Below are 27,909 nucleotides of genomic sequence, written 5' to 3' on the forward strand. Positions count from 1 at the left end.
AGCAAGAACTACCAGTACGTGATGCTTCCTTTTGGGTTATTGTTGGCCCCAAGGGTATTCACTAAGTGCAAGATGGTGGTAGCATCCCACTGCCTAGGTATACAAATGTTTCCTTACCAAGATAGTTGGCTACTTCAGGGAAGATCAAGTATCCATGTCCAAAACAGCATTCTCGTCGTCAGACATCTGTTCTCTCATGTGGGTTTAAAACTAAATGTAGAGAAATCGGAATTATGACAACACAATGAAAAACCTTCATAGAAGCAGTCCTCTGTGCAACATGGCTTACTTCCCCGTGGACAGTTTTCAGTCCATAGTCTCTGTCCAAAACCCTCAAATCCAACCCAAGGACAACAGATCATTTGTCCACAACTCCTGGGTCACATGGCCATGTGCATGTATGTGACTCTGCATGCTAAACTTCACATCAGATGTCTGCAGACCTGGCTCCAGCCAAGCAGACATTCACAGGACATTTGCACCTGCCTGAGTGCTTTAGTCCCTGGATTGGTGGTTGGACCATCAGAACATATGCAAAGGGGTTTCCTTTTTCATACCAGAACCAAACATGACTCTTGTGACAGATACATCTACTAAGGGTTGCCATGGTAGGATGTGTGTGTGGGGTGGGAGGGATCTCAGTCAACTTTAGGCTCAAGTACTTAGGTTGCCTCAGGAGGCTTCACTCCTTATAAATGTGCTGGCACTTCAAGCTATTTGTCGGGCCTGCAAGATGTTTACATCAACCATTAGGAATCAGGTGGTTCAAGTTCTCAGACAACACCACTGCTATGTTTTTTTCCTGAACAAGCAGGGAGGTGCAGTATTGTCTCAATTATGCCAGGAAGTGATCCACTTGTGGAACCTCTATATAAAGGTCTCACTAAAAAGCCTTTCACTTTCCAGGGGTGAGGAACGCTTTTATGGATTCCATCAGCAGGGAGTTTATAGACCAGCACAAATAGTCAATAAGAAGACATTTTGCTCTAGGTCTTCCGCCAGTGGGGTTACCCAGTAATAGACCTTTTTGCAGCCAACCTGAGCAACAAATGTAAGAGATTCTGCTCTAGATCAAGGGGAAGCCCAGGGTTCCATGACAGATGCCCTTCTTCTTCAACTGCTTGCTCATGTCCATTCCATTCTAGGTGTGTGCGCACCCACTCGCACAGTTGTTGGAGACTTCTGCCTTAGCGGTATCTGTAGGGTTGGCTGTGGTGCCCCCTTGAGTGCCACGCTCATGCGTCGGTATATTAGGCACCACCGACTCTACGCCCTCTCAGTTCCTTCTTACTGCCCGTGATGATTGGTTGGAGCGCCTTGTCTTGCAGATCGCAAGAGCATTAGCAGTTCTTTACAGCCTTTATCTTCTTCAGATGTAGTTTGTACGTACTTAGTTAGCCATTAAGTTTTAGGTTAGTTGGTAATTAGAGTCCTGAATGGGACTTTGCCCTGAAGTGGGGCATGCCCCGCTCTCCCAGCTTCAAACCAAGCTCGACATGCAGCAGGTCAGTGCATATCAGTGACCCCCCACGACAGCTGCTTGAAGTGTTTGGGGGAATCCCATAGAAAGGACAAGAGTCAAATCTGTAAAAACTTTCGACGTAGAACCCAAAGGAGCAGGATATCTGCTTGAGGGCCCTCCTCATGGAGGCTGCACTTGGTCCTGCATCAGAGCCCTCCCACTTGGACCCCATGCCGAGCACTTCGGCTTCGGTATGGAGTACACCGCTGGCACTAGGCACTGCCTGGCACCATTTCCCCTTTGCCAGTGCCTAAGAAGCAGCAAAAGAAGAGCCCCCTACCACTGGAATGAAACAGGGCTTTGGGCAAAGGACAGATGTCAGGCCAGGTGCCCCCCGGAGCTTCACCAGGGATTCAACTCCAGGGAGAGGCAGGGGACCCCGGTCCTTCCCAGGGCCCTCATTGCCCAAGGTGGCCCCTGCAGCTAAAGAACAAGTAGGCCGACTGGCACCGCAGGTGCTACACCAGGCAGCAGACTCTGCTAAAACCCTGACGTCTAAGGCCAAGCTGATCATGGGACCGCCTCATAGGGCAGTGGAACACCCTAGGTCACCAGACCGCAGGTGCAGATCTCCGTGGTCTCGGACTCTGGTACCGTATCCTAGATCTCCAACTAGAAGGTCCAGGTCCTCAACATGCTCTCCACCTGCAAGACGTGGGACACCGGAATCGAGACACCAGTCTCCATACCACCATACTGGTGAGCTTCTTGTCTGAAATCGCCAAGGCCCAGGTCACCTTCACCCAGATGGTCTCCCAGATGTCGGTCCTCACCCAGGCGGGGCTGCTCCTTGTCACGGCAGTGGTCCCCTTTCCTCCATTCATCAGGCAGGCGCAGTTTCTCGCCCTCACCTCGCCGGTCGCTGACAAGAGTCAGTCCACAGACTCAGGCCTCGACAGTTCCGCCCTGGTTGCCAGAAGGGCAGTGGTCCGAGTCGGACTGGGAGTTCAGCCCCTCGTCAAGAAGGGGTGATTTGCTGCTGACTTGTGAGACCGGCGCAGCACCCGCAGCAACAACATGGCAGCAGGGACAGTGGCCCACTCAGTGGTGGTATTGGAATCCGTGGGGTGTGCCAGTAATGCCGGTCCCATGTTCTCACTAGCTCTCCCAGGCCACCTCGGACAAACTGGCCCTGCTGGCACCGGAGTCAGAACGCGGTTCCAAATCTGACGCAGGGGCAGCGCACCAAACCCCAGCACTTAAGGAGCTGTCCCCAGGGAGGGAGAGGAAACCTGCTCCTCCACAGGTGATGCAGTCGTCATCTCCTTTTCACGCACCCTCCAGTGGTGTCTCTGGTTGTGTCCACTGTGGATGAAAGGCACAGGCCTGGCTGCGTTAGTGGCAGACCAAAGGACAAATATGCCAAGAGACTTGATTTATTTGGCAGAGAGATTTTATTGGATGGCCAGCCTACAGTTCAGGGTGTCTAACCACCAGGCCCTGTTAGGTACAGTTTTAACCTGTGGGACTCCTTTAACAAGTTTGAAGAGGCCCTCCCACAGGATTGAGCCCAGGATTTCACTGCTTTGGTAGACAAGGGTAGAGCGGTGGCTTGGGGAGCCTTCTAAATGGCCTGGGATGCAACTGACTCAGCAGCCAGGGTGGTCGCCTCCGTGTTGGCCATGAGGTGTAGCTACTGGTTGCAGTCCTCCAGGTTGTCCCAAGAGATGTAGGCCGCTATTCAGGACCTCCCGTTTGAGGGGGTGGGGTTCTTCTCTGAGCTCACAGACTCAAGGCTCCATGGCTTTAAAGACTCCCGTGCCACCCTCCGCTCCTTGGGCCTTCACACTCAGCAGGGCAGGAAGCCGTTCCGTCCTCTGCCCCTGCAGTCCAGGTCCTGTGGAAATCCCCGATCGGGTTCCTACAGGAGAAGGGACAGAGCCAAGGGGTCTAAGCAGCGACACTCGTAGTCTTCCCACCCATCTGCTCAGTCTGACCCTCCCAGAAACCAGGAAGGCCAGAAGCAGTCATTTTGAGGGTGCGCTCGAGGACGACACCCCAGTCATTTAGAGTCAGAGTCATAGAATATCAGGATTGGAAGGGACCTCAGGAGGTCATCTCATCCAGCCCCCTGCTCAAAGCAGGGTCAATCCCCAACTAAATCATCCCAGCCAGGGCTTTGTCAAGCCTGACCTTAAAAACCTCGAAGGAAGGAGATTCCACCACCTCCCTAGGTAATGCATTCCAGTGCTTCACCACCCTTCTAGTGAAAAAGTTTTTCCTAATGTCCAACCTAAACGTCCCCCACTGCAACTTGAGATCATTATTTCTTGTTCTGTCATCTGCTACCACTGAGAACAGTCTAGATCCATCCTCTTTGGAACCCCCTTTCAGGTAGATGAACGCAGCTATCAAATCTCCCCCTCATTCTTCTCTTCTGCAGACTAAATCCCAGTTCCCTCAGCCTCTCCTCATACGTCATGTGTTCCAGTCCCCTAATCATTTTTGTTGCCCTCCATTGGACGCTTTCCAATTTTTCCTCATCCTCCTTGTAATGTGGGGCCCAAAACTGGACACAGTACTCCAGATGAGGGCTCACCAATGTCGAATAGAGGGGAACGATTGGATCCATCCTCCCTCTTTTTCCTCGACTGCCTTCACCTCTTCTGATCAGTCTGGTCTTGGCTAACCTGGAACTGCTGGGTGCTCAACACAATTTCTTCAGCCAACACCCTGCAATTCGTGGCCCTCCCCCCTTCCCCGTCCTTCTTCAGGGACCCTTCTCACGAGCAACTGCTTGTCCAGGAGATCAAAAACCTCCTGTGCTGGGGGCAGTAGAGGAGGTCCCTCAGGACATGAAGGGAAAGGGGTTCTACTCCGCTATTTCCTAATCCTGAAAGCAAAAGGGGGCCTCAGACCTATCTTGGACCTGTGTCGTCTCAAGTCTCTCAAGAACTTGAAGTATCACATGGTCTCCCTAGCCTCTATCATCCCCTCCCTGGCTCTGGGAGACTGGTACTCTACCCTCGACTTCAAGGACACGTATTTCCATTTTCCCAGGGCGCAGGCACTTTCTTTGTCTTATGCTTTGCCAGCACCATTTTCAATTCACAGCAATGCCCTTTGGTCTCTTGTCAGCCCCAAGAATTTTCACAAAGTGCATAGTGGCAGTGGCTGTTTACCTCCGGCGTCAGGGCGTTCAACCCGTACCTTGACAACTGGCTACTAAAGGGCTGCTCCCAGGATCAGGTGGGGTGGCTTCTCAATCTTTTTTTCCACCTGTCATGACCTGGGGCTGGTAATAAATGAGAGAAAGTCAACCTTAACTCCACTGCAGCGCATAGAATTAATTGGAGTGATGCTCAACTCTACTCGGGCCAGACCCTTCCTTCCCGAGGCTCGGTTCCAAGCCATGGCGGACCTCATCTCGTGCACGCAAGCCCACCCTCTCACCATCGCTTACATGTGCCTGCAGTTTTTGGGATACATGGTGGCCTGCACATATGTGGTCTGGTGCACATGGCTCCTCCTCAGGCTCCTGCAGGCATGGCTAGCATCTGTCTACATCCTCAACACGCACAGCATGGTCAGGGTTCCAGACCATGTACTGTCCTCACACACCTGGTGGCAGAATCCTGCATCAGTGTTGGAAGAAATCCCTTTCGCTGCTTCATCCACGTTGGTGATCCTCATCTCTGATGCATCGGACCTGAGGTGGGGAGGCCACCTGGGCAATCTCGGCATGCCAGGTCATTTGTCCAGTCGCGATGGCTCCCTACATTTCAACATCAGGGAGCTTAGAGTGGTTTGCCTGGCCTGCCAAGCCTTCCTACCTCACATAAAAAGCAAGGTGGTTCAGATCCTAACAGACAGCCCAGCAACTATGTTCTGTATCAACAAGCAAGGCAGAGCCAGATTGTCTGCCCTTTGCCAGGAAGCCCTCAGGCTGTGGGACTTCTGTCTGCAGCATGACATCTGTCTCGTAGCTGCTCACTTTCCCGGGACCAAGAACGCTTTGGTAGATCACCTCAGCAGGATCTTCTCATCTCACCACAAATGGTCCCTCCATCTGGAAGTGGTCAGCTTCATCTTCCACAAGTGGGGAACTTCCCAGGTGGACCTGTTTGTTTCCAGACAAAACAGGAAATACCACATTTTCTTCTCGATTCGGGGGATCAACAGAGGCTCCCTGTCAGACGCTTTTCCGCTCCTGTGCTCGGAGGCTCTGTTTTACACCTTCCCCCCATTATCGTTAATTCAGAGTCCTCATGAAGATCAAGCAGGACAGGGTGAAGGTGATCCTCATGGCGCCAGCTTGGCCGTGCCAGCACTGGTTCGGCACACTGCTGGATCTCTCGGTGGGTGCTCTGTTACAGCTAGCGCTCCGGCTGGACCTGCTGTCCCAAAACCATGGCAGTCTTCTGCATCTGAACCTGGTGACACTGCACCTGCTGGCGTGGCTGCTGCATGGTTGAATGAGCAGGAGCAGCAGTGCTCAGCTGATGTCCGACAGGTCCTGTTGGGCAGTAAAAAGCCCTCCACCAGAGCAACTTACCTAGCCAAATGGAAGCGGTTCGCCTGTTGGACCTCGATAAGGGCGTTCAGCCCGAGCAAACCTTGCTGCAGTTAATCCTGGATTACCTTCTGCATCTCAAGCTCCAAGGCCTGTCCCTTTCATCTGTCAACGTCCACTTGGCTGCTATTTTGACCTTTTTGTCCGCCGCTCAAGGGTAGGTCAGTTTTCTCTCAGGACAGCCTGGTTCTTCAAGGGCCTTGAGCACCTCTACCTGCATGTCAAGGATCCCGTTCCTCTGTGGGACCTGAATCTGGTGCTGTCGCAGCTCCCGGAGATATTCCCCCCCCCCCCCCCCCGCCTCTGGCTTCCTGCTCTCTTCTTCTCCTGTCCTGGAAGGTCACGTTCCTGATTGCAGTAACATCTGTCTGCCAGGTCTCTGAGATTAGGACACTCACCTTGGAACTGCCCTCTACCGGTCTTTTACAAAGACAAGGTCCAGCTGAGGCCACACCTGTGTTTTCTTCCCAAGGTAGTCCGTTTCATACGAGCCAGGACATTTTACCTGTCTTTTTTTCCAAAGCCACATATGTTGGAGGAAGAGCGTAGGCTGCATTCCCTAGACATCAGGAGAGCGTTCACCTTCTACATTGAAAGGACCAAGCCATTCTGCAAGTCGTTGCGGTGGATGACCGGGTGAAAGGTCGCACGGTGTCTGCTCAAAGAACTTCTTCTTGGATCACTGCCTGCATTTGCTACTGCTATGATAAGGTGAAGGTGCCCCCTCCAGCAGTCGTAACCTCCCACTCGACCAGGGCACAAGCCTCTTCGGCAGCTTTTCTAGCCCAAGTGCCTATGCAGGACATCTGTAGGGTGGCTACCTGGTCATCCGTCCATACGTTCATGTCCCACTATGCACTTACCCAGCAGGCTTCAGTAGGGCAGTACTTCAAGCCGCTAAACTCTGAACTCCAAGCCCGGCTCAGAGGATACTGCTTGTGAGTCACCTAGAATGGAATAGACATGGGCAAACACTCGAGGAAGAAAAAACAATTACCTACCTTTTGTAACTGTTGTTCTTCGAGATGTGTTGCTCATTTCCATTCCGTTACCCACCTTCCTACCCCTTTTTCAGAGTTGCCAGCAAGAAGGAATTGAGAGGGCATAGGGTTAGCGGCGCCTAATATACTGACACATGAGCGTGGCACTCAAGGGGGCGCCACAGTCAATCCTACAGATACCGCTAAGGTAAAAGTCTCCGACAACTGTGCGAGTGGGCGTGCACATACTTAGAATGGTATGGACATGAGCAACACATCTCAAAGAACAACAGTTACAAAACGTAGGTATGGTAACCGTTTTTCCCCTGGTCAAGCCATCTGCGGTACACACTCCCTCCAGGCCCTCTCATTCTGAGGATGATCAGGAAACAAAAAAGAGACAAGGCAACTTTCATCCTTGTAGCACTGGCCTGGCAGGGACGACATTGGTTCCAACCTTAATTAGCTCTCCTCTTGGTCACCCATAACTCACTGGCTGAGGATCTCCTGGCTCAAAACCAGGACAGGTGTCTGCATCAAAACCTGCAGTCCCTCCACCTCACTGCATCAGTGATCTCTGGTTGAGTAATTGTGAGAGAGTACGAACCCTAGATGTCAAAGCCAGCTTGGTGAGCAGCAGGAAAGCAGCACCTGAGCCATGTATACAGCAAAATGGAAAACGTTTTTGATCTGGGTGGAATCTCACCATTTACCACCAAATTGCACAGAGATAGTCCAATATATGTATAATCAACTGCATCTGAAATCCTCTGATTTCTCAATTAGTTGTTAGTCCACCTAACATGCATCTCTGCGATGCACCTTCCCATGGATAGTTTTTCTGTTTTCTCACATCCCGTGGTTTCTAGATTTCTAAGGGGTCTTGTTAATATGTACCTGCCTGTGTCTGATCCGGTACCGTTATGCGATCTGAATCTAGTACTATCTTGCTTAAAGGCACCCCTTTTGAGCCCCTGGCAGCAACATTTCTTCTGCTGTTCTCAGAGGGGTTTTTTGTAACAAATTCATGTATTCAGAGAGTTTCAGAGCTTCAGGTGCTTCTAGCTGACGCTCCTTTCACAGTTTTTCACAAAATTAGTTTCTCTTAGGCTGCAGCCTGAATTTATGCCTAATGTAGTATCTGTATTCCATCTTAATCAGACTGTTAGTCTCCCAGTGTTCTTCCCAAATAGAGCCCTGCTGGGATACAAATTTATATCTGGATATAAATTGGTATCCACAGACTTGAAGGGCTCTAATGGGAAGTGTAGTGGTGAAAAGAGCAGTACTGTTGGGCTGCTGCTTCCAGGAGCCAGTGCCCCATGCTCACAGCTCCTCTGGCATGACTCTACTGGCTGCAGCAGTACCAGGCTCGCTGGCTGCTGTCCCTGGTCACACTAGTGTTTTCAGGCGGCTCACACGCCCCCTGGACAGGAGACGCAGACCGCTGAGTGGAAGCGATTCTTGTCTGGGAGTGTGCGTGCCACTTGAACGCACTAGCGTGACCAGGGACAGCTGCCAGTGAGTCTGGTGCCCGCCCCAGTGGACAGGGGTCAGAGCAGTACAGCCACGCCGGAGGAGCTGCTGGTGCGGGGTGCTGGCTCCTAGGAGTGGCAGCCCAAAGTGCTGCTCCTTTCACCACTGTGATTCCCAGTAGAGCCCTGCAGCTCCACAGATACAGATTTTTATGTCCACAGATATGAATTTGTATCCGCGCAGGGCTCTATTCCCAAGCCCTCATTCTCAAGGCTGAAGAAAAGCTTCACTCCTAGTGTGTTTGCAGTGGTTTGGCATTTTACCTGGACACTTTAGTTTTTCACAGTCTTGCAGGCTGTTTATAGCCTGTGCTCAGCATCTCATTGGATTTTGGACTGCAGATTTTGCTATGATCTTATGATCTCTTCCACTATGGGTAATGGCACATTCCACTAGGGCTCATTCCACTTCATCAACCTCCCTGACCAGCATTCCTGTAGTGGAGACCTGCAAAGCAGCAGTGTGGTTGGTACATGCCTTCTCCAGATGCTGATGTTAATGTAGTGTAATAAGTTGGTGCTTCAGTTTCTTTTCAAATCTGAAGTCCCTCCACCTGTAAGGAAACAGCTGGTGAGTCACCTGCAGTGGAAAGTATATGTGCATAATCATTTGTAGAAGAAAAAATGGCTTCTTAACTGTACAGTAACTATTCTTTGAGATATGTTGTGCACATATACATTCCCCGCTAATTCAGGTATTAGACAGCAGTGAAAAAGAGTGGAGGGAGGGGGCAATCATGCCCCTTTTATGCTCTACCTTGTGGTACAGCTGGCAGAGATCTCATATATGAGTGCATTGGGTGTGCACACACTTGCAATGGAATGTATATGTGCACAACACATCTTGAAGAACAACAGTTAGTGTACATGTAAGTAAATGTTTTTTTCTGTATTCAGTATGTTATTTCACATTATGGGCTTCACATCAGACACTTTTAATCAGATTTCTGTCTTCCACAGAACCTAGCATTGCAGTGAATGGTGTAAGCGCAATATGTTTGTCTCTTTTATATAGAGTGTGTAGGTAGTGTTTTCAACAGCTTTCGAATTTTACAGTAGATTTCTTGCTTCTGGCCATTACTCCAACTTTGCATGTATTTATTTTTCAAAAGTTTTCAAACCTGAAGAGTTGCGGCAGGCACTTATGCCAACACTGGAGGCGCTTTACCGGCAGGATCCTGAGTCCCTTCCTTTCAGACAGCCTGTGGACCCCCAACTACTAGGAATTCCTGTAAGTTTATTATCAAGCTGTTTCCCTGCTTTTTAACTCCTAGCTTCTACTCCAGGACTTGTCTGCCTGAGGAGACCAAATGGCCTGCTGTAGTCCTGTCTCCATTTTTATATAGGTGGATTGGAAGAGTTTGGATTTAGGATTGGCATGTACCACATCTGTGGCATAGAGAAACTTATTTTTAAGGCTTATTTTTCTGTCTTCTGTTAAAGAGAAAATAGAAGAATGGGAAGACATCAAATTATTCTTATTGACAGAATCCTACATATACTGGCTTTTGCTGGACATTTGCAAACTGTCCTGTTTTTGCAGTGTCTCAAAGTCCCGGGAAACCAGGGAAGCCGTTCTCACCCTAAGTATGTGGCAACAGTTTAGTTTCTCAACTGTTCAGGAAGCTTATCAACGCTAAAATTTTTTGGAAAATTCATTTAAACATCATGCACTGTTAAATGCTATAGAAGCAGGAAAAAAAAAACCCAGGTCAAGGTGGTTGGATCTAGCCAGTGCTCTTTGCAGCACATGATATTAAAACAGTGTGATTTAATTATTAACCAATTAGGAATGCTTTTACTATTATTAACCAATTAAGTTATCAGTTCGCACAGATTATTAGCTTATTTGATGTGAGAATTATATGTAACACTAAGTATTTCCCCTGTCGTACTGTTCAAATATGACCAATACTGTAGTAAGTGAAACAACTAATTCACACTACTGTGGCTCTTTTGGGTAATGTTGATTGCTAATTTGGCTCCTGAACCAGAGGTCTGAGTATCATTGCGATAGACTAATTTCATATCCTTGGTGCACACAAATATACCATGTATCAAAGGTTAAAACTCATGACAGCATCCTGCTTCGGGTGCTTTGGTCCACGATTCCTGCAAAGACCTGTTCAGTATGTACAGTCATTGTTCTATTTTACATGACTTCTATTTCAGTATTACACTTTCAGAACAATTATAAATTATATAATTGAATATCAAACTAAATAGATACACAATGAAAGTATGTAATAGAATAATAGTGATTGTAAATGTGGGCTTCTAGTCTCCCTGGCCATCTTAGTTTCTTGGATACTTTACTTTGCCTTTCCAACCTTGAAAATAATGGAAGGAAGGCCCTACATGGGAGAGACGACGTTGCTGAGAGAGCGCACTGTATGTCACAAACCGTCCATGGTTGGCATTACTCAGCTCTTTTGTTCTAGGGTTGGTACTTCTAATGCTTGCAAGAGTATTGAAGAGGAATCTTGTCTAAAGAACACACGCGCTATCATGTTGTAATACATTTTCTCTGATCTTGTTTGAAATGCTGCTCATTCTTGCAGGATTACTTTGATATAGTAAAGAACCCCATGGACCTCTCTACCATCAAGAGGAAGCTAGACACAGGACAGTACCAGGAGCCGTGGCAATATGTGGATGATATCTGGCTCATGTTCAACAATGCCTGGCTCTATAACCGCAAGACATCCCGCGTGTATAAGTACTGCTCCAGACTGGCAGAGGTGTTTGAACAAGAAATTGATCCGGTTATGCAGAGCCTTGGTTATTGCTGTGGGAGAAAGGTAAGGAAGGGCAACTTCCTTAAACTTTTTCCCATCTCCATGTGTAATATATAATATGAAAGAGCATAGGAGCAGCAGTCAGTGGGAGCTGTTGGTGCTCAGAACTTCTGAAAATCAAGCCACTTATTTAAATATTTAAGGGCAAAAAAAAAGTCAGTGAATCTGAGGCCCGTCAGCCGGCTCAGGCTATGGAGCTAAAAATAGCAGTGTCGATGTTCCCGCTCAGGCTCGGAGACCCATTCCCTTTTGCCAGGTTTCAGAGCCTGTGCTCCAGTCCAACCAGGAATGTCTGCGCTGCTGTTTTTAGCCCTGTACCATGAGCCCAGGTCAGTTGAACCAGGCTCTAACACTTGCTAATGGGATTCTTTGCAGTGTTAGATGTGACCTTAGACTCTAATTTTAGGTGTCCATTTTAAAATCTTGGTCATAAAATATCTAATACTACACAAACGGCTTAAAACCAACATTTTTTTATTGTATACACTAGAAGCAAGCTTGTGAGGATATGTATTAAGGCTAAACATAGTTTGGAATAGGTACATCAGCTTTTCTGAGTGTTATAACAAAGTGATCTCTCTGTGGTATTATATAATTGACTCTCCCAATCATGGAATAGGGAAGTGGATTCCCTGCTGGGGAAAAGTGTATAAAGAAATGGCTAACTTGTAAATGACAGCTGAACAGAATATTTTTATAGTATTAACATTCAATATAGACTCTCATACGGTACTGTTCAGATCTGTGCACAGAATCGTGCAGTTTTAGTAATCCAGATGATCTTCGCTGTATGGGTCATACCCACTTCTCAGGGAGAGCCAGTGGAAACATGCATGAATACTAAGAAAATTTCTCTTTCTGCAGTTAGAGTTCTCGCCACAGACTTTGTGTTGCTATGGCAAACAGCTATGCACAATCCCTCGAGATGCCACTTATTACAGTTACCAGAACAGGTAAGTAAAACTGGTTACAGCATGCATCACCAATCAGTCTATGGGCAGAGGCATGCCTGTATATGTATGCATCCTTCATACATGTGTATACCTTCATGTCACATTCTAAATTTCTGGAAATATCTTGAACAGTTTACATTGTGTACTAGCAAGCTGCCATTCTGCAAAAAAGCTTGTTGCACCCTTTGCTCTTATTCCTTTGTCTTCCAAAAAAAAAAACCACTTGTGGTATTCAGTAGATTTTTATCCTGTAGTTAGATTTTGTTTTCATCAGTATATTATGCTATCATAAATTATATCGCCCTTCCTACTTGCCAAACAGTACACAACAATCCTTCAGCAGATAAGTTAGTAACTTTCTTTTGTGCAGTGAACTTCTGATCATATTCAGCAAGTAACTGGTTCTCTGTGCTATTGTTATGAAGAATTTTGCAGTGAATAACATAGCTGTCTTTGACACATACTTCATTAATTATTCAAACCTTGCTGAGGGAATTAGTGCTTTTATCATCACAAGCCCCCTTGAGTGAATTGTTGCGTTTCTGTGGCTGTCAGCAACAATATAAAATACTGTCACTTCCAAAACTCTCTTCCTGGCTAATATGTTTGACCTGCAGTTTATTAAAGGATTAAAACCTCTTTGACTTCCCAGGGAAGGTTTCTTGCTAGATATTTCTTATTATCCCGAAAGAACACTATGCTTAACATTCAGGGATGGCAGCCCTTGGTTTGTTACTAAACGCTTCAGTCTAAACAGAGGGATGGAGATATCTTCCAGTTATGCCACCTTTTATTCAGTGTGGTTCTTGCTTTCTGTTCTCTGGTCTGGCACCTTCCAAAGAAATAAGTTTTTCATCCTGAAGCCAGCCAGGTCTTTCGGGAGAGGAAGTGTATTCAGCCTGTAGGGGTGGAAAGAATTATTGAGAATCTACAGAACAGTAGTTGCATCCAGCCCTCTTTGACTGCAGGGAGAGGGTTGCTGCAATGCATCAAGGGAGGTTTTTAGGGGTGGGAATGGGGGAGTGGGGAAAAGAGGTCATAGTGTCTCATAAAAAGAAATCTGAATCTGAAGGTTCAGTAGTTTTATATGCAAGAACATTTCATGCCATGAGTCAATAGTTTCTCTTCATGTGCCATCCTTTGGTGAGCACTAAATGGACTGGAAGAATCTTCTTCCTAAACCCACACTTGCTTTCATAACTTGAGTGTCATTCACTTCTGATCTTTAAATAAATGTGTGTATGTAATACATAAACTGTGCATATGTAATATATGTTTAAGTAAAATCATGATTCAGCTTCCATCTGTAATGGAGGGAGCTCAGAGAGGATAAAGTGACCTCTTTAGCTTTACAGATCCCATAGTGTTGGTTTGTGTTGCTTTATGATAAACTGTCACAGCTTGTTTTATTTTTCTTTGTTCCTTTTGTTTTTAGATGTTTTGTGCACTCCAGTTAACATGATTAGTAATGGAGAGACTGTAGTTTCAATAGACTTTTGAGGCATGGGGAACAGATCTTGAATAAAACACTCTAGTTTCATTCAAATACAAATAAACACCACAGAATGGTTTCATTTTGTTGATATCTAAACTATTTTGTGTCTCAAAATTGGGGTATGGCAATACTGTGTGAATCTAGAGCAGTATGAATGCAATTAATATATTTCAAATACCTGTTTTACATATAATTTGACAGACCTAAAACAAATGGATGGTGGTTTTGAGGACTGATTACTGTCCCTTTAAATTGATGAAAGTGAGACTCTTGTAGTTTGTTGCAAGCCATGGGGTCCACTTCAGTGAGGGGAGAATCCTATGGCCCTTCAGTCTTTGAGTGTTTTTTTTAAGGTGGAAGATTCCCCCTTCTGGTCATCTCCTAGCAGATGCTCTTGCAGACAGAATTGCTATCCTGATACAGATGCCAGAGTAGCAATCCATCCATCCTTCTACCCTCTTCCCTTTCCTCATTTTGATTCTTTGCTTTATATGGCATTGCTTTTTAAAATGAAGAGGGTGCGGGTATGCTAAAATGGAATACTCTTTTGTTTTATTTGCTATAATCAGTTGCTGCTTGTGATTCCATTTGAGATTTAATGCTAATCTGTGCTTTGCCTTGGCTTTCTGCTTTGTGTTGTCTTGTCCTGCTTTTGTGTTTTTTGTTTTTGTCCTACAACCCCCATTTCTTTGTTTGTTCGTGTGTGTGTTATTTTTTATTTCTCCTTCATGCTTGTCGTTGTCTGCACTTGGCTTTGATTGCAAAAAAACCAAACCAAAAAACCAAACCAACCAAACACAAACTGTGGGGCCCATAAATCTACATCATTGAATATCCCTGTCGCCGTTGATGACCTGCTCTCTGCTCCCGTCCCCTCCTTGGCCTGCTGTGATTGGTGGCTCCGTTGCTTGGCTTGGGCTGTGTTGTGTGGACGGAACAGTTCACCCAAATATGGCCTTCTTGCTGACAGGTATCATTTCTGTGAGAAGTGCTTCAATGAAATCCAGGGGGAGAGCGTTTCTCTGGGGGATGACCCATCACAACCGCAAACGTGAGTAGCCATATATCTGCTTGGGATAGTTATTTATATATTTTTGTGATAGTTCTGATCTATAGCATGGTCTAAAATGCACTCTCAAAGGTTAGGAAGTACCTAGGCAATGAAGGGGTTTGCTTTAATCTTACTTCAAGAGTTGGACCAAATATAGAGCGAGGGAAGAAGCTTAAAAATCTGGATTTTATCATAAGTGTGGGTGAGGACACCTGTCTTTCAAATCCTGGACAATACTATGGTAAGGGGAAAGGAGTAATCACCTCTTTCAAAGCTTATACTATTAGGGAAGGAAAGGAATATCACTTTAAAAAGAGGTCAGGAAATATCTTCACGTGAAAATTGACAGTTTTTAGAGGGTAGGGTGCATAGCAAACATCCTTCTAGATCTCAGCCCTTCTGCTTTTGGGAGGGTTTTTCTGTTCACTCTTCTGCCTTGTTCTCTGCCTAAAACTACAAGCAAAAATAACTCAGTTTTGCCATTCAGATATTTAAGACCCTTTTTATTGGAGCAGCATCTTATAATCATGTAAGACAGAGGTGGGCAAACTATGTCCTGGGGCCACATCCGGCCCTCCAGACATCTTAATCCAGCCCTTGAGCTCCCGCCAGGAAGCAGGGTCTGGAACTTGCCCCGCTCCTGTGCTCCAGCTGGGGAGTGGGGTCGGGGTCTTGCCCCACTCTGCACAGCTCCCGGAAGCAGCAGCACGTCCCCCCTCCGGCTCCTACATGTAGGGGCAGCCAGAGGTCACCGCATGCTGCCCCCACCCCAAGCGCCGCCCCCGCAGCTCCCACTGACCAGGAACCGCAGCCAATGGGAGCTGCAGGGGCAGCGCCTGCAGACAGGGCAGTGTGCAGAGCTGCCTGGCCGCACCTCCGTGTAGGAGCCAGAGAGGGGACATGCTGCTGTTTCTGGGAGCTGCTTGAGGTAAGCGCTGCCCGGAGCTGCCCCCTTGACCCTCTCCCATGTCCTGACCCCCTGCCCCAGCCCTGATCTCCCTCCCACTCTCCAAACCCCTCTGTCCCAGCCCAGAACACCTCCTGCACCCCCAACCCCTCATCCACAGCCCCACCTCAGAGCTCACACCCCCAGCCAGAGCCCTCATCCCCTCCTGCACCCCAATCCCCATTTTCATAAGAATTCTTGGCCCGCCATACAATTTCCATACCCAGATGTGGTCCTCAGGCCAAAAAATTTTCCCACCCCGATGTAAGAGATGCTGCACAGTTGCTGATGGGCAGACGTTTTGGAGAGCTTGACATGGATTTAATTGGCTTTTGTATAGTAATAGTAGTGAAAGTGATGCTCTGACAACTGCTAAGACATTGTTTGCTTCCTCATGGCTTGCAACAGAGAATTCCAGTGAGGAAGGAAACCAGTAGGATGAGCAGATTAGGGCGAGTATTGGACTCTCCAGGGAAACTCCTTGGGGCAAGGTGTCAAGTAGATTCTATAGGGGGAAAGAGAGGGAACTCCGAAAATTCTGAATCTGGGTGATTGGAAACTGGCATATAGGAAGGAAGGTACAAGATGATGCCTTCGACTGGAAGCAAAAGTTGTCAAAAGCAGGAAATGGCCAAATCTTGGTCACAGTAAGGGATATGCTACTATTTAGAGTAGCTGCAGAGGGATCATTTACACCTAGTGTCGCTGTGGGAGCACTTGTCAATTTTCTGTGGGGCAGAGAGAAGAACTGGGTGTTGTGGCCTTGGTGTGCTAGTCAGCATTTCCAGTAGTGTCCCTAGAATTCCAGCAGTGTCCCTAGGAGTAATGGTCTCAAGTTGCAGTGGGGGAGGTTTAGGTTGGACATTAGGAAAAACTTTTTCAGTAGGAGGGTGGTGAAGCAATGGAATGCGTTACCTAGGGAGGTGGTGGAATCTCCTTCCTTAGAAGTTTTTAAGGTCAGGCTTGACAAAGCCCTGGCTGGGATGATTTAGTTGGGGATTGGTCCTGCTTTGAGCAGGGGGTTGAACTAGATGACCTTCTGAGGTCCCTTCCAACCCTGATATTCTATGATTTTGTGAATCAAGGGTAACAGTTTACTCACGTTAAACAGTTTTATAATAATCTGAGATCTGTAAGACTTCTAGAACAGATGAACTGCCACTTGCCAATCAGCAGTGTATAAACCACCTTGCACATAAATTAGGCAAGTGAATAGCACAATTTGCAACAGTGTCAAGTAGAATGAAGAAAGGCGGCCCTCTGTGGTGAGTGCGGCTTAATTTCTGTACACCAAATTTGGTAATATAATTGCAAATACAAATAGTTGAACTGTATTCATTATTAAATTTAACTAGTAAATGGTGTTGAAATGTCTATTGACAGTAGTAAAATGAAGAAAATAATTTATAATTTGTGGTGTACTCCCCCATCCTATAAATAAGTGGCTACTACATAATGAATTTGAAAGTCTCCTCCTGCAAATGAGTCAGTAGTTAAATTTTTTGGTATGCCACCACTCCTTGTTTCATATTAATTTTGGTGCAGCCTGTAAACTCATTGGACTCAAGGTAATGGGACCTCTCTCCCTATCGTCTCCCCCTGACAGCATGTTTTTAGAAGAAAAGGGTTGGGAGAGAATATTAATAAAACCAGAACTTTTTGACGTGTGAGATGAGGAATAGCATGCAACTTCTGAGATGATAGGGAGGGTTGGCCCTTTTATATAAATCTCATATTTTTGGGGAAGGATGACTGCATCTTGCAAAACCCAGACTGAACCCTGAAATAGAGGGAGTAGGAAGGGGAAGCAATCCCATGCAACTTGGACTGATTCCCTGTTCCTGTGATAACTTCAGTGCATGCTTCTCTTCACACGCTCAACCCCTCCAAATCACACAGCTCTACTTACTGAAGTTCAGTGTGATAGTTCAAAGCTACTAAGTTCTTTGGACCAATGTTATTATGCCATAAGCCACATCCCAGATATTCATGGCTGGGACCCCATCACCAAAAGACTCATAAAGGTTGGAGGGATTTTTCTGTTAAATAGATGGGTAAAAAGATATAGTCAAGATTAAGTGAAAAGCGATATGGTTGGGTACCAGTGCCGGGCTGCCGGGGGAAGCAGATGTTTCTTTTTGAAGTGTTACTCCAGGAGAAGGCTATTATAACTGGTCTCATTGTGGAAGGGGTCTGAATAACCCAGGTTGTTTTGAGAATAGAGTATTCCCTACACAATAATAGCTTATACCAGTTTTTCCATAGATCCTTGTAAGAACGGTCTCTCATAGAGGAAAGATATATTTCATAAACTAACCCAAAACTAAATTTTAAAAGGCTTTCAAAAAATGAAATGTAAAACTGAGCCCCAAACTGAGATAGCTATATGCCATTCCAGGGTGTGCATTTAGATTACTGGTGCACTTCTCAGATTCAAATCTACCTGAGGCATGCACTAGTAGTCACTCTCCAATAGAAGAGCATCCTTGCCGCAGGGAGGAGTAAGCACATACTTTGTGCTCAGCCATCTCATTATGAACTCTTTCTTACTCCTTTCCTCACAGCATCATAAACACTTAAGAAATCCAGTTACTGTGAATGTGCCTGGGTACGCTCAAGATGTGGGAAATTAGTATACTATGAATGCTTATCTTATGTCACAACTAAGTTTTTATCATCTATCTCTTTCTCCTTAGTACGATAAACAAAGAACAGTTTTCTAAGAGGAAAAATGATACACTAGATCCTGAACTGTAAGTAACACTCTGGCAACTCAGCTTACTTATTTTTAAATCTATATCCCCATTCTCCTTGTTCACCCCCTGTGAAAAAACCCATCACTTCATAGTTTTCTTAGCTTAATGCTGCTCCATTAGTTGGCCAGCAGGGGCTGGTGGGCAAGCACCAAGTTTTGCATTCTGTCCTGAGACTCCAGATCATCACAGGTCTATGTAAGAAAATGAAATCCTGAGGTTATGGACTGCTGGACTTGCAGAGTCCATTTCACTCTTCTTGAATTCTGATGTTTGATAGAAAACTGCATGCAGATAGCTGTGCTACTTGAAGCTCTTTCTTTTGGTGTAGTGCAGGGGTGGCCAAACTTACTGACGTTCTGAGCCGCATACAACAGTCTTCAGAAGTTCGAGAGCCATGGCACACCTGATGGGGCTTGGGGCTTCAGCTCTGTGAGAGGCACCTCATGGGGCTCGGGGCTTCAACCCTGCTCCTGCTGAAGCCCTGAGCCCCAGCAGGTGCACCCTGTGGAGCTAAAGCCCCGAGACCCACCTCCTCACAGGGCAGAAGTCCCTACCCCACCACTCCGCTGCAAGGCAGAGGGCCAAACCCCTCTTTCCCTCCCCTCCTACCCCCCGGTAGGTGGAGAATGGGTGGGGGCTCAGCGAGCCACACTTTAATGGTAAAAGAGCTGAATGTGGCTCACGAGCCACAGTTTGGCCACCCCAGTACTGTGCATGGAGAGGTCAAAATTAATATCAGATCATTCTGCATCAGCATTTTTCTGCTCTTGGTTTCTATAATCTTCCTACTTTGCAGGCAGCTATACCAGAAGGACAGGGTATGTTAAATTATACAGAGTTGGCTGCTATTCTAGCCTTCTTGCTGGAGAAACAGAGTAGTGGACATTCAGGTGCTAGAGCCAGTGGTGACCAGATAGCAATCTGTTTCCCCTACATCTCACCAGTGCTTTTTTTATCACCTTTTAGCCCCTTAATCCAGTTCCTAATTCAACTACCCACATTGCAGCTGCTAAAATGTCTTAATTCCAAATGACTAGGTCAGAGGGGCACATGCCTACCCTGGGATCAGTCAGTGTTGCTTTTCAATTTGGCAAAGGTCATGGAAGGAAAGACTGGAAATGTGGCTCATAACCCTATCCCTTCCATCATTGTAGTAGTACCTCTGCAGTCCAAAGAGTAAAATTCAGAGGCTGCTTCTGATCCCAGGCATCTAGCACAAATGACACCGGTCCACCCTTAAATCTCTGAACTCTCAAGGAACAGGGTCCCTGTCTCCCTTTGATTCTTTGTGTTAGGGAAGGCATGAGGTACGAGTTTTTTAATAAACATTTATCTTTGAAATATTGCTAACTTAAAGTAACCCTGTAATTAGTGTCATTGATTTAATGTGCTCTCCATACTTATTTTCTGACATCCAGGTTTGTTGAATGTATAGAGTGTGGGAGAAAAATGCACCAGATCTGTGTGCTTCATAATGAAATAATCTGGCCATCTGGGTGAGTTTCTTGCTGTTTTTCCTTCCATGCTTGAATAGATGACATTTGGTTGCTGTACAGGTGTTGATGTGTATATACCTACATTTTGATATATTACTTATATATATAAAATATGAAATCCTGTGTCTAAAAAAACTTGATCCAATGGGAGACATTCCATTAGCTGTTAAAATTTTAAACAATATCCATGCCAATGTCAAGTAAACTTAAATATTCGATGGTGTCTTGATTTAAAATGTTCTGCATTTCTTACCATTGCTGATCACTAGGATACCTTTATGTAAAAGAAGAACTTCTAGATATTAGTTCAGTAAGTCATGGTTGTCCTTGACCAGGAATGCTGATGTCATAATTACAAAATTGCCATTGCTTTATGTTGGTCTGTTTTCCTTACTCTTTGGGATATGTGTTTCTATGTAATATAAACTTCAGTGATGCCAAAGTGTTTAAACTGAAGAATAGAACTGGCAGACTATCTTCTTGACCCCAGCTAGTGAGCAGTTTACATCCTGAAAAGAAAAAGTCTAAACCTCCAATTTTATCTTAGCTGGACTTGCTGTAGATCTTTCTTAATCAGGAAACTCAAAAATACAAAAGACTTTAGTAAACTTAAATTCTATTAGTATTTCCTAGTTATAGTGATTAAGATAACAAATGATCAATTATAATTCTGGTATAAGTAAATTTCTGTAAAAAACTCAAATAGTTTGTGCTGATTGCACAATTTGGGGATTTGCCATTTTGCTACTCCTGTTCCTCTTTTTATAAGGGTGGTTGGCCCTGAACTGCTTGGGGAAGAATCCTACAGTTGTCTGGAATCTTTGTGTACTAGAATCCTAGAATTTTCTATATCACATCAGACCATTAGTTCCTATAAGCAGGATCCTGTCTCCATCAGTGGTAATACCTCAGGTTTCAGAGGAATAAGCCCATATTGTAAAGGTCAACTGTGTTCATGCTCTGTTCATTCAGCTTTCTCCTATTCTGTCTTGAAAAGCTCCAAATGTTAAGATGACAGTAACTTTCCACTGATAGAGTTACTGCCATTCTCTTCCTCCTGTCCTCAGTTTTATCCAAAATTTTCAGTGTGGCTGTTCCCTAGTCTTCAACATCTGGTAGAATGTTTTCTTTCTGATGTTTCAAACCCATGTCATGAATCTTACTATGAGTACCTTAAAAAGAAAAGGAGGATTTGTGGCACCTTAGAGACTAACATTTATTTGAGCATAAGCTTTCGTGAGCTACAGCTCACTTCATTGGATGCATTCGGTGGAAAATACCTTAGCAGCATTAGGTATGGGGTTATTCATTCCTTTTTCTCGTTTCCACTTCAGCTTTGTGTGTGATGGCTGCTTAAAGAAAACAGGACGAACCAGAAAAGAGAACAAATTCTCTGCTAAAAGTAAGTCCTCCTGATACTTGTTTAGAGAACATTTCAGGTGTATTAGCTAAGTGCTTAACAATGTATTGGGAGAGAGGGGAAACTTTCCTGTCCCTCTTGTATTTTTTTAAGAATTTTAAGCTTTTACTTAAATTCTGGGGTTCCATGTGTTTTGGGATAGAGATGGGAAGATAATTTCAGCCAGATCACTTCCCTAGTATTTATTCAAAATGCACACGTCCAACTTATTAATCAGTACCAGGTTTACAATGGCTGCTGCTGGGCCCATGCTCAAGAGGGCCTGGCCCACTCCACTTGCGCTGTGCACGGAGCAGCTGGCTCCTCTCTATCCCTGGCTCACCACCACCCCACCACTCGCTCCTCTTGACCTGCCAGCCAGGGCTTCTGTCTGCCCCTGGCCCCGCCTGCTGGCCCCTCCTCCCAGCCCATTGCTTGCTCCTTTTGGCTGGCTGAGGGCTCCTCTCTGCCCCCGTCACTGACCAGCAGCTGCCAGTGGAGACTGGGGCAGAGGGGAGGCCGCTGCCACTCCAGGCTGGTGACCGTCTGCTATGGGCTCCCTGGGGCAGGGCCTGCCTCTCCCTGCTGCTTTGCGGAAGCATCTGGCTGGGGAAGTTGGAGGCTGCCCCTCTCCCCCACCCCTCCATTGCCCATGCAAGGAAATGTCTCCTCCACTGTGAGCACCATCAACACCAGGCGGGTAGGGTTGAGTGGGGCCACTCTTTGCTCCCAAGTTTCATCTGTTCTGACCCCTAGCACTGTGCTGGCAGGGATGGGGATCCCCGCTCTGTGCTGGCAGGGGCAGGGTGTGGGTCTGTGGTGGGGGGGATGCTGAGATGTGAGGGGGTAGGAGGCTCTGGGCAGTGGGGGAGGTTTGTGTGTTTTGGGGTGCTAGGCAGTGGGGTCTGCTGGGGGGGTGCTGTGTAGTTGTGGTGGGGCTATGGGGAAGGGTACTGGGCAGTGGTGGGGGGGAGATCTGTGTGTGTTGGGATGCTGAGCAGTGAGGGGTCTGTGTGTGGTGCTGGGGAGTTGTAATGGGGCTGACTGCGGGGGGGGTGCAGGGCACTGTGCATTTGTTGGGGGTGGGGGAGGAGCTCGGTGGGGTGGTTGTGTGGTACAGCATGGACCCACCTGCATGGGGAAGGGGCACATTGGCAGCACAGGGCTGGGTGGGCCAGTGCGCATCTGGCAACTGCCAGTTTGTAAACACTGCCTTCACACTGGGCAGAGTGGGGTCGCCCACGCCATGCCTTGCCCCCAGCCGGCTTCTTGCTCCAAGGCCCCCATAGGGGCCCACAAATGTTTTATGCCAGGTCAACAAAAGATTAATCCGGCCCTGTTACTAATGTAATGGTTATGGGGACTCTTAATGTGGGATACAGAGCCTTTTACCTCAGTCATTAATATTACTAGTGTTGGGGAGTGGCTCCTATATGATTGCTGTCTTGCTTAAATGTGAAGACAATACATTCAAGTCATCCCCACAGTACTGTTCCCTCTAAGCTGTGCGCATGTGCGCACGCACACAGATCCAAATCCCACGCACATGGCGAAACACCGCACGCACAAAAAATGAAATACTCACTTGGGCGCATTTGCCTTATGGCGCACAAATTTGAACTCTGCTTCAAATATTTGCATAGAAGAAATTTTTTGCGCACATGGCTTGTCAAAAATTAGAAGGAACATTGCCCCACAGCTGGCACCTCTAGAAGTCTTGGCAGAGCAGACTATTTGGTTTGACCACAGAAACAAAACCACTCTTTCTCACTACTAGAGGTGGCTTCTCCTTGGGCAGGATTGATATCAGGATGAAGGCAAAGTGTGGGAAGCTTGTACTGTCATTATCTGTTCTTTAGACGGAGATGATTTTGAAAGCTTTTCAATCGGACTCCTTTCACTCAGCTTTAAATTGCATTTTTAAAAGTTGAGTAAATAGTTGCATTTAATTTTGCTCATATTCATAAAAACAGCCCAAACAAAACTTTACTGACACTGGGGTGTTAGCAATTGCACAGTATAAAAGTTCTATCTTTGTAGTGAGCTTTTCTGACAAAGGGCAAGGAGGAGATTTAGAGAACTGAATTGTCTTGAAATGTTGAAAAAATAGTTGGGTTTGCATCTTAGCCATCCCAGAGCTTTTTTCTTCAACTGCATTCTCATAAAATGGAAACCAACCCACTTTGAGACTAGTGCTTCAAGTTAGACCATCTGTATGCTTTTTCCATAATCCACGTGTCCTGGATTTACTGAGAACACTGTGAGGAATGGGAGGGCTGCTTCCAATTTTGTTTAATTAGCTGGGGTTTCCAGTTACTTACATACAAATTTTAGTCTCAATGCTGTTGTGTAGTGGGGATTTTCAAGAATGTGAAAATGGGAGGCTGTGGACAAGAAACTGTTAATATTGCAGGAGTATCTACAGGCTCAAAAAGAGATTGAGGCCTCTTTGTGTTCTTACGTGGACTATCAGTTTCAGATACTCCTTCAGATGCCTGTATACTTGCTCTTCCTTTGTTTAGGTTTTATTTGAAAGGAGAGATGACTGTAATCCTTGTGGATATAAATGGAATAGTTCTATTTAGAAGGGGTTTTATTTGTCCAAAAAGTGTGAATTTCTCCAAGAGAATGAGGGTATGGACAGTATTGGCTAGAACCTGACAGGGATAGGCAGCCTGAAACTTCCACAGGCAGCACCTCCGATTTACTCTGGTCCTGGGCCCATTCTGCCAGTGCCCTCACTCATAATCTAATACATGAATAGAGAAATAGAATTTGAAATTCCAGTTATGCATATGTTAAGAGTTTTATTGTTTGTGCAGGGTTGCCATCTACAAGGCTGGGTACCTTCTTGGAGAACAGAGTGAACGAATTTCTGAGAAGACAGAATCACCCTGAGTCAGGAGAGGTCACAGTCAGGGTGGTTCATGCCTCTGACAAAACTGTAGAAGTAAAACCTGGAATGAAAGCAAGGTACATCCCTTCAAGTCCTAATGTTGCCTGCTCCCAGCATCATCCCAAAAGATAGGTGTTTGAGTTTTCTACATTTGCTGCTATTTGGCAACTGCAAAGTGTGTCTAGTATTCAGAACACCACCAGCACAGCTTTCTTGATTGGCTGTCAGTGATATCACATCCACTTATGTTAAATTGCATGAAGTATATTAAAGTTCTGGAGATTAAAACTAAACAATTTTAAAACAAAGCTGTGTTCCATTGTATTGTAGCTTTGATTATTTGTATTTGTTGCTTTCTAGTTTTGTCCTTTATGTAAACACTAAAATCCCTCCACTCCAGAAAGATTGAGATGAAAAGTGAACAAACTTTCAGGATAACTTGGGACACTTTTCCTTCTCTGGGTTATAGTTGTCAGTGTTTGCTTTCCCATTGCCTGTGACAAATGGCTCTGACCATGCGTTGCAAATCCTGTCTTAATTACTATCTTTATGTATCACCATGTGGTGTTCTCTGTCCTGATGGAATGAAAGTATTTATTACTCTCTTTATCTTATGATATCTGCAGGTTTGTAGACAGTGGAGAGATGGCAGAGTCCTTCCCTTATCGAACAAAAGCCCTGTTTGCTTTTGAGGAGATAGATGGTGTAGACTTGTGCTTCTTCGGTATGCATGTACAGGAGTATGGCTCAGATTGCCCCCCGCCCAATCAGAGGTGAGGAACTGCAGTGCCAATCAAGGGAGGTTAAATTTTACTTTGCTCTGAAGTCCCAGATTTAAAACTTTAATGCAGCATAATTCAATTTTGTTATTCATAATAGTATATCCCAACACAAAACAGTTACAGCAATACGGTTATAGTAAGAAGGAGTTGAAGATAGGTAGGTGACAGAATGGGCATTTGGTTATGGTGTTCCAGCAGCAGGAAAGAGATGGATTTTGGAGTCTAGTTTGTAAAGAAACAGGGAATCAGTGAGGAAGAGGGAGCAGACTGTTCTAGAGAGAGGGGGAGGTCAAATTTGGAAACCAGAGGTGATGTAAAGGAATGTGAGTTCCTGGAGGTAGATGGGACCCGTAGCCTTTGAAGGCAGTGGCTTGTGCATTAGGTACTTCAAGGACCGAAAATACCATGGATTAATGTATATAAATGCTGTGAAATATTTCTGGCCTTCTGTTCTGTAGTGTCATGTATTTTTTTTCCCATCTTTGTCTAGGCGAGTATACATATCTTACCTCGACAGTGTTCATTTCTTCCGCCCTAAATGCTTGAGGACTGCTGTCTATCATGAAATATTAATTGGATATCTAGAATATGTCAAGAAATTAGGGTAAGCATTTAATCCTTCTTCCTATTTTACAGCATCCAGTAGTGTGCTAGGCACCTCTCAGTGAAGACAAAATGATATGGACCCTACCCTGAAGAGCATGCCATCTAATTTCAACCTGTGACATAATGGAAGGGGCAACAAAACCATGGGAGATAGGTTTAGGAGGAGGAAGGGGATATGACACTGCAGTGAGATTGTGGTTTCTCTGCAGAGACTTGTGGAGCAGTTTTTTTAGAGGTGTAAAAGACCTTAGAAGCAGGCCCCATGTATTATGCTATGTTCCCACCAAGGAATTTCCTTATCCCAGTGTCTGTAAAACTGCTATATGAAGCTCAGTCCACACCTTCACTTCATGCTGCTTTCTGTGTTTATGGGTGATGTCAGGTGCTCGTTTTGGGATTATAATAATCAGGAAGGGGAGGACTGCTGCTAGCTAAGTTTCCTAAGGCTTGTCTTCACTACCATGCTAAATCGGCACCGCTGCGATTTAGCACATCTGGTGAAGATGCACACATTAATGAGAGCACGCTCTCCTGTCAACGTAATTAATCCACCTCAACGAGAAGTGGAAGCTATGTCGGCGAAGAGCATCTCCCACCGACATAAAACAGTGTAGACACCACCTTAAATCTATGTAAGTTACGTCGCTGGGGAGTGGCTTTTTCACACCCTGGAGCGATGTAACTTACATTGACTTAAGCGGTTGTGAAGACAAGGCCATAGAGTGGGATGGGGGATCTGCAGAGGCTGTTCTCAGTGAAGCGAGGAAGCGTACTTATAACTGGAATTCTGAGCATATTGTCTACTCTCCTTTCCCTGGTTTTGGGAATCTTTCAAATTACCAATAGAGGGAAAGGAACTGAGGGCGAATTTGGCTTTGTGGTCCTATAGCCTTTCACAGTTATTACTTTCTAGATGATTTCAGGTTTTATGGTACTGAAAGACATGCTCCCTAGTTGCTACAGAGGAAATATACTTGGGAGAACTCCCAGGTATAGAGGAATTTTCTTCCTTTAATTGGCCTTGAAGGCAGAGGGAGAGGAATCAATGCTGGGAAAGTAAAGTAGGTTTCAGAAGACAAGGTAGTTTTTGGATCTCATCTGCTGGTAGGGAGCTCATCTGTCTTGCTGGGGAAGGAAAATCCTGGCTCCTAGTGTTGAAATGTTCTGTTTCTTTGCTCTGAGAATTTACACTTCTCTCATCTAATTGTAATGCAGTTGGTAGATGACAGTTGCAAGTGTATGTCAGGCTTTAGTGATTTTACCTGTAGATGTGGGGGAGGAAATGCTTTTTTGCTGCACAGAGTAGGGCTGAAAATATGCATGCCTATATTGTATGCATGTGCCAATCAGAATACAACTCAGTATTTTTATTAACAGTATCCATTGCTTATATATAGTGACAGCTCTAGAATTTAGATCAGGAAGAGGATTGCAGTAGTTGTCCATCTTGTAATACCAGCAGACTTTGTGCTGGCTCCACCTTGTGGCTGAAAGGAATAGAAGACCCTAGTGATAAACATCAGCATCCTGATGTATTGATGTTTTTTACAACGATAGATATACAACTGGACATATCTGGGCCTGCCCGCCTAGTGAAGGAGATGACTATATTTTCCATTGCCATCCTCCTGACCAGAAGATACCCAAGCCCAAGCGACTGCAAGAGTGGTATAAAAAGATGCTGGACAAATCTGTGTCGGAGCGCATTGTCCACGACTACAAGGTTGGTTAAATGTAAATTAGATTCAGTAGGATTTCATGAGCAGTCTGTTTTGGTTCTCTTCCCACTGCTTGCCCTACAATGTAGGATTATTCAAAGAAATTTGTAAGGCATTAACTTGTGTTTTAGAACTGGATTGAGTATTTAGCAGTCTGGGGTTAAAATAAGTAAATCCTATCTAAACCACGCATCTTTTGAAGCCATTTTAGTAAAAGAGGTATGCGGTAATGTCACACCTTCCTTTGCTCCCAAAGAAATAGAAAATCAAAGATACAGGCCATGAGAATACTAGAGAACAACAGCCAATATGGGACTGTCAGTATGAAGAACAGAGTTAATCTTTTGGGGATATTTTAGCGATTTAAAAAAAAAAAAAAAACCCAACATAAAGGGTTGGGCTGCTGATGGAGTTAGAAGGACCTAAAGTCTGTAGGTTTATGTTGACTTGAGATCAAGGGCTG

The 27,909-nt window shown here is 45.5% G+C and overlaps 1 protein-coding gene across 4 annotated transcripts in view; it reads left to right on the forward strand.

Annotated features, from left to right (window-relative positions):
- Window positions 1-27,909, forward strand: part of EP300 (EP300 lysine acetyltransferase) — a 130,272-nt gene that overhangs the window by 90,436 nt on the left and 11,927 nt on the right. For all 4 annotated transcript variants that reach the window (XM_074941654.1, XM_074941650.1, XM_074941651.1 and 1 more), the window contains 11 exons: window positions 9,663-9,781; window positions 11,112-11,351; window positions 12,213-12,301; window positions 14,767-14,847; window positions 18,490-18,546; window positions 19,968-20,045; window positions 21,380-21,447; window positions 24,267-24,417; window positions 24,967-25,113; window positions 25,613-25,726; window positions 27,286-27,451. In XM_074941654.1, coding sequence (XP_074797755.1) covers window positions 9,663-9,781; window positions 11,112-11,351; window positions 12,213-12,301; window positions 14,767-14,847; window positions 18,490-18,546; window positions 19,968-20,045; window positions 21,380-21,447; window positions 24,267-24,417; window positions 24,967-25,113; window positions 25,613-25,726; window positions 27,286-27,451 — 1,310 coding nt within the window. The remainder of the gene's footprint in view (window positions 1-9,662; window positions 9,782-11,111; window positions 11,352-12,212; window positions 12,302-14,766; window positions 14,848-18,489; window positions 18,547-19,967; window positions 20,046-21,379; window positions 21,448-24,266; window positions 24,418-24,966; window positions 25,114-25,612; window positions 25,727-27,285; window positions 27,452-27,909) is intronic.

Source organism: Natator depressus, chromosome 1 (genome assembly GCF_965152275.1).
Source record: "Natator depressus isolate rNatDep1 chromosome 1, rNatDep2.hap1, whole genome shotgun sequence".
Classification (NCBI taxonomy): domain Eukaryota; kingdom Metazoa; phylum Chordata; order Testudines; family Cheloniidae; genus Natator; species Natator depressus.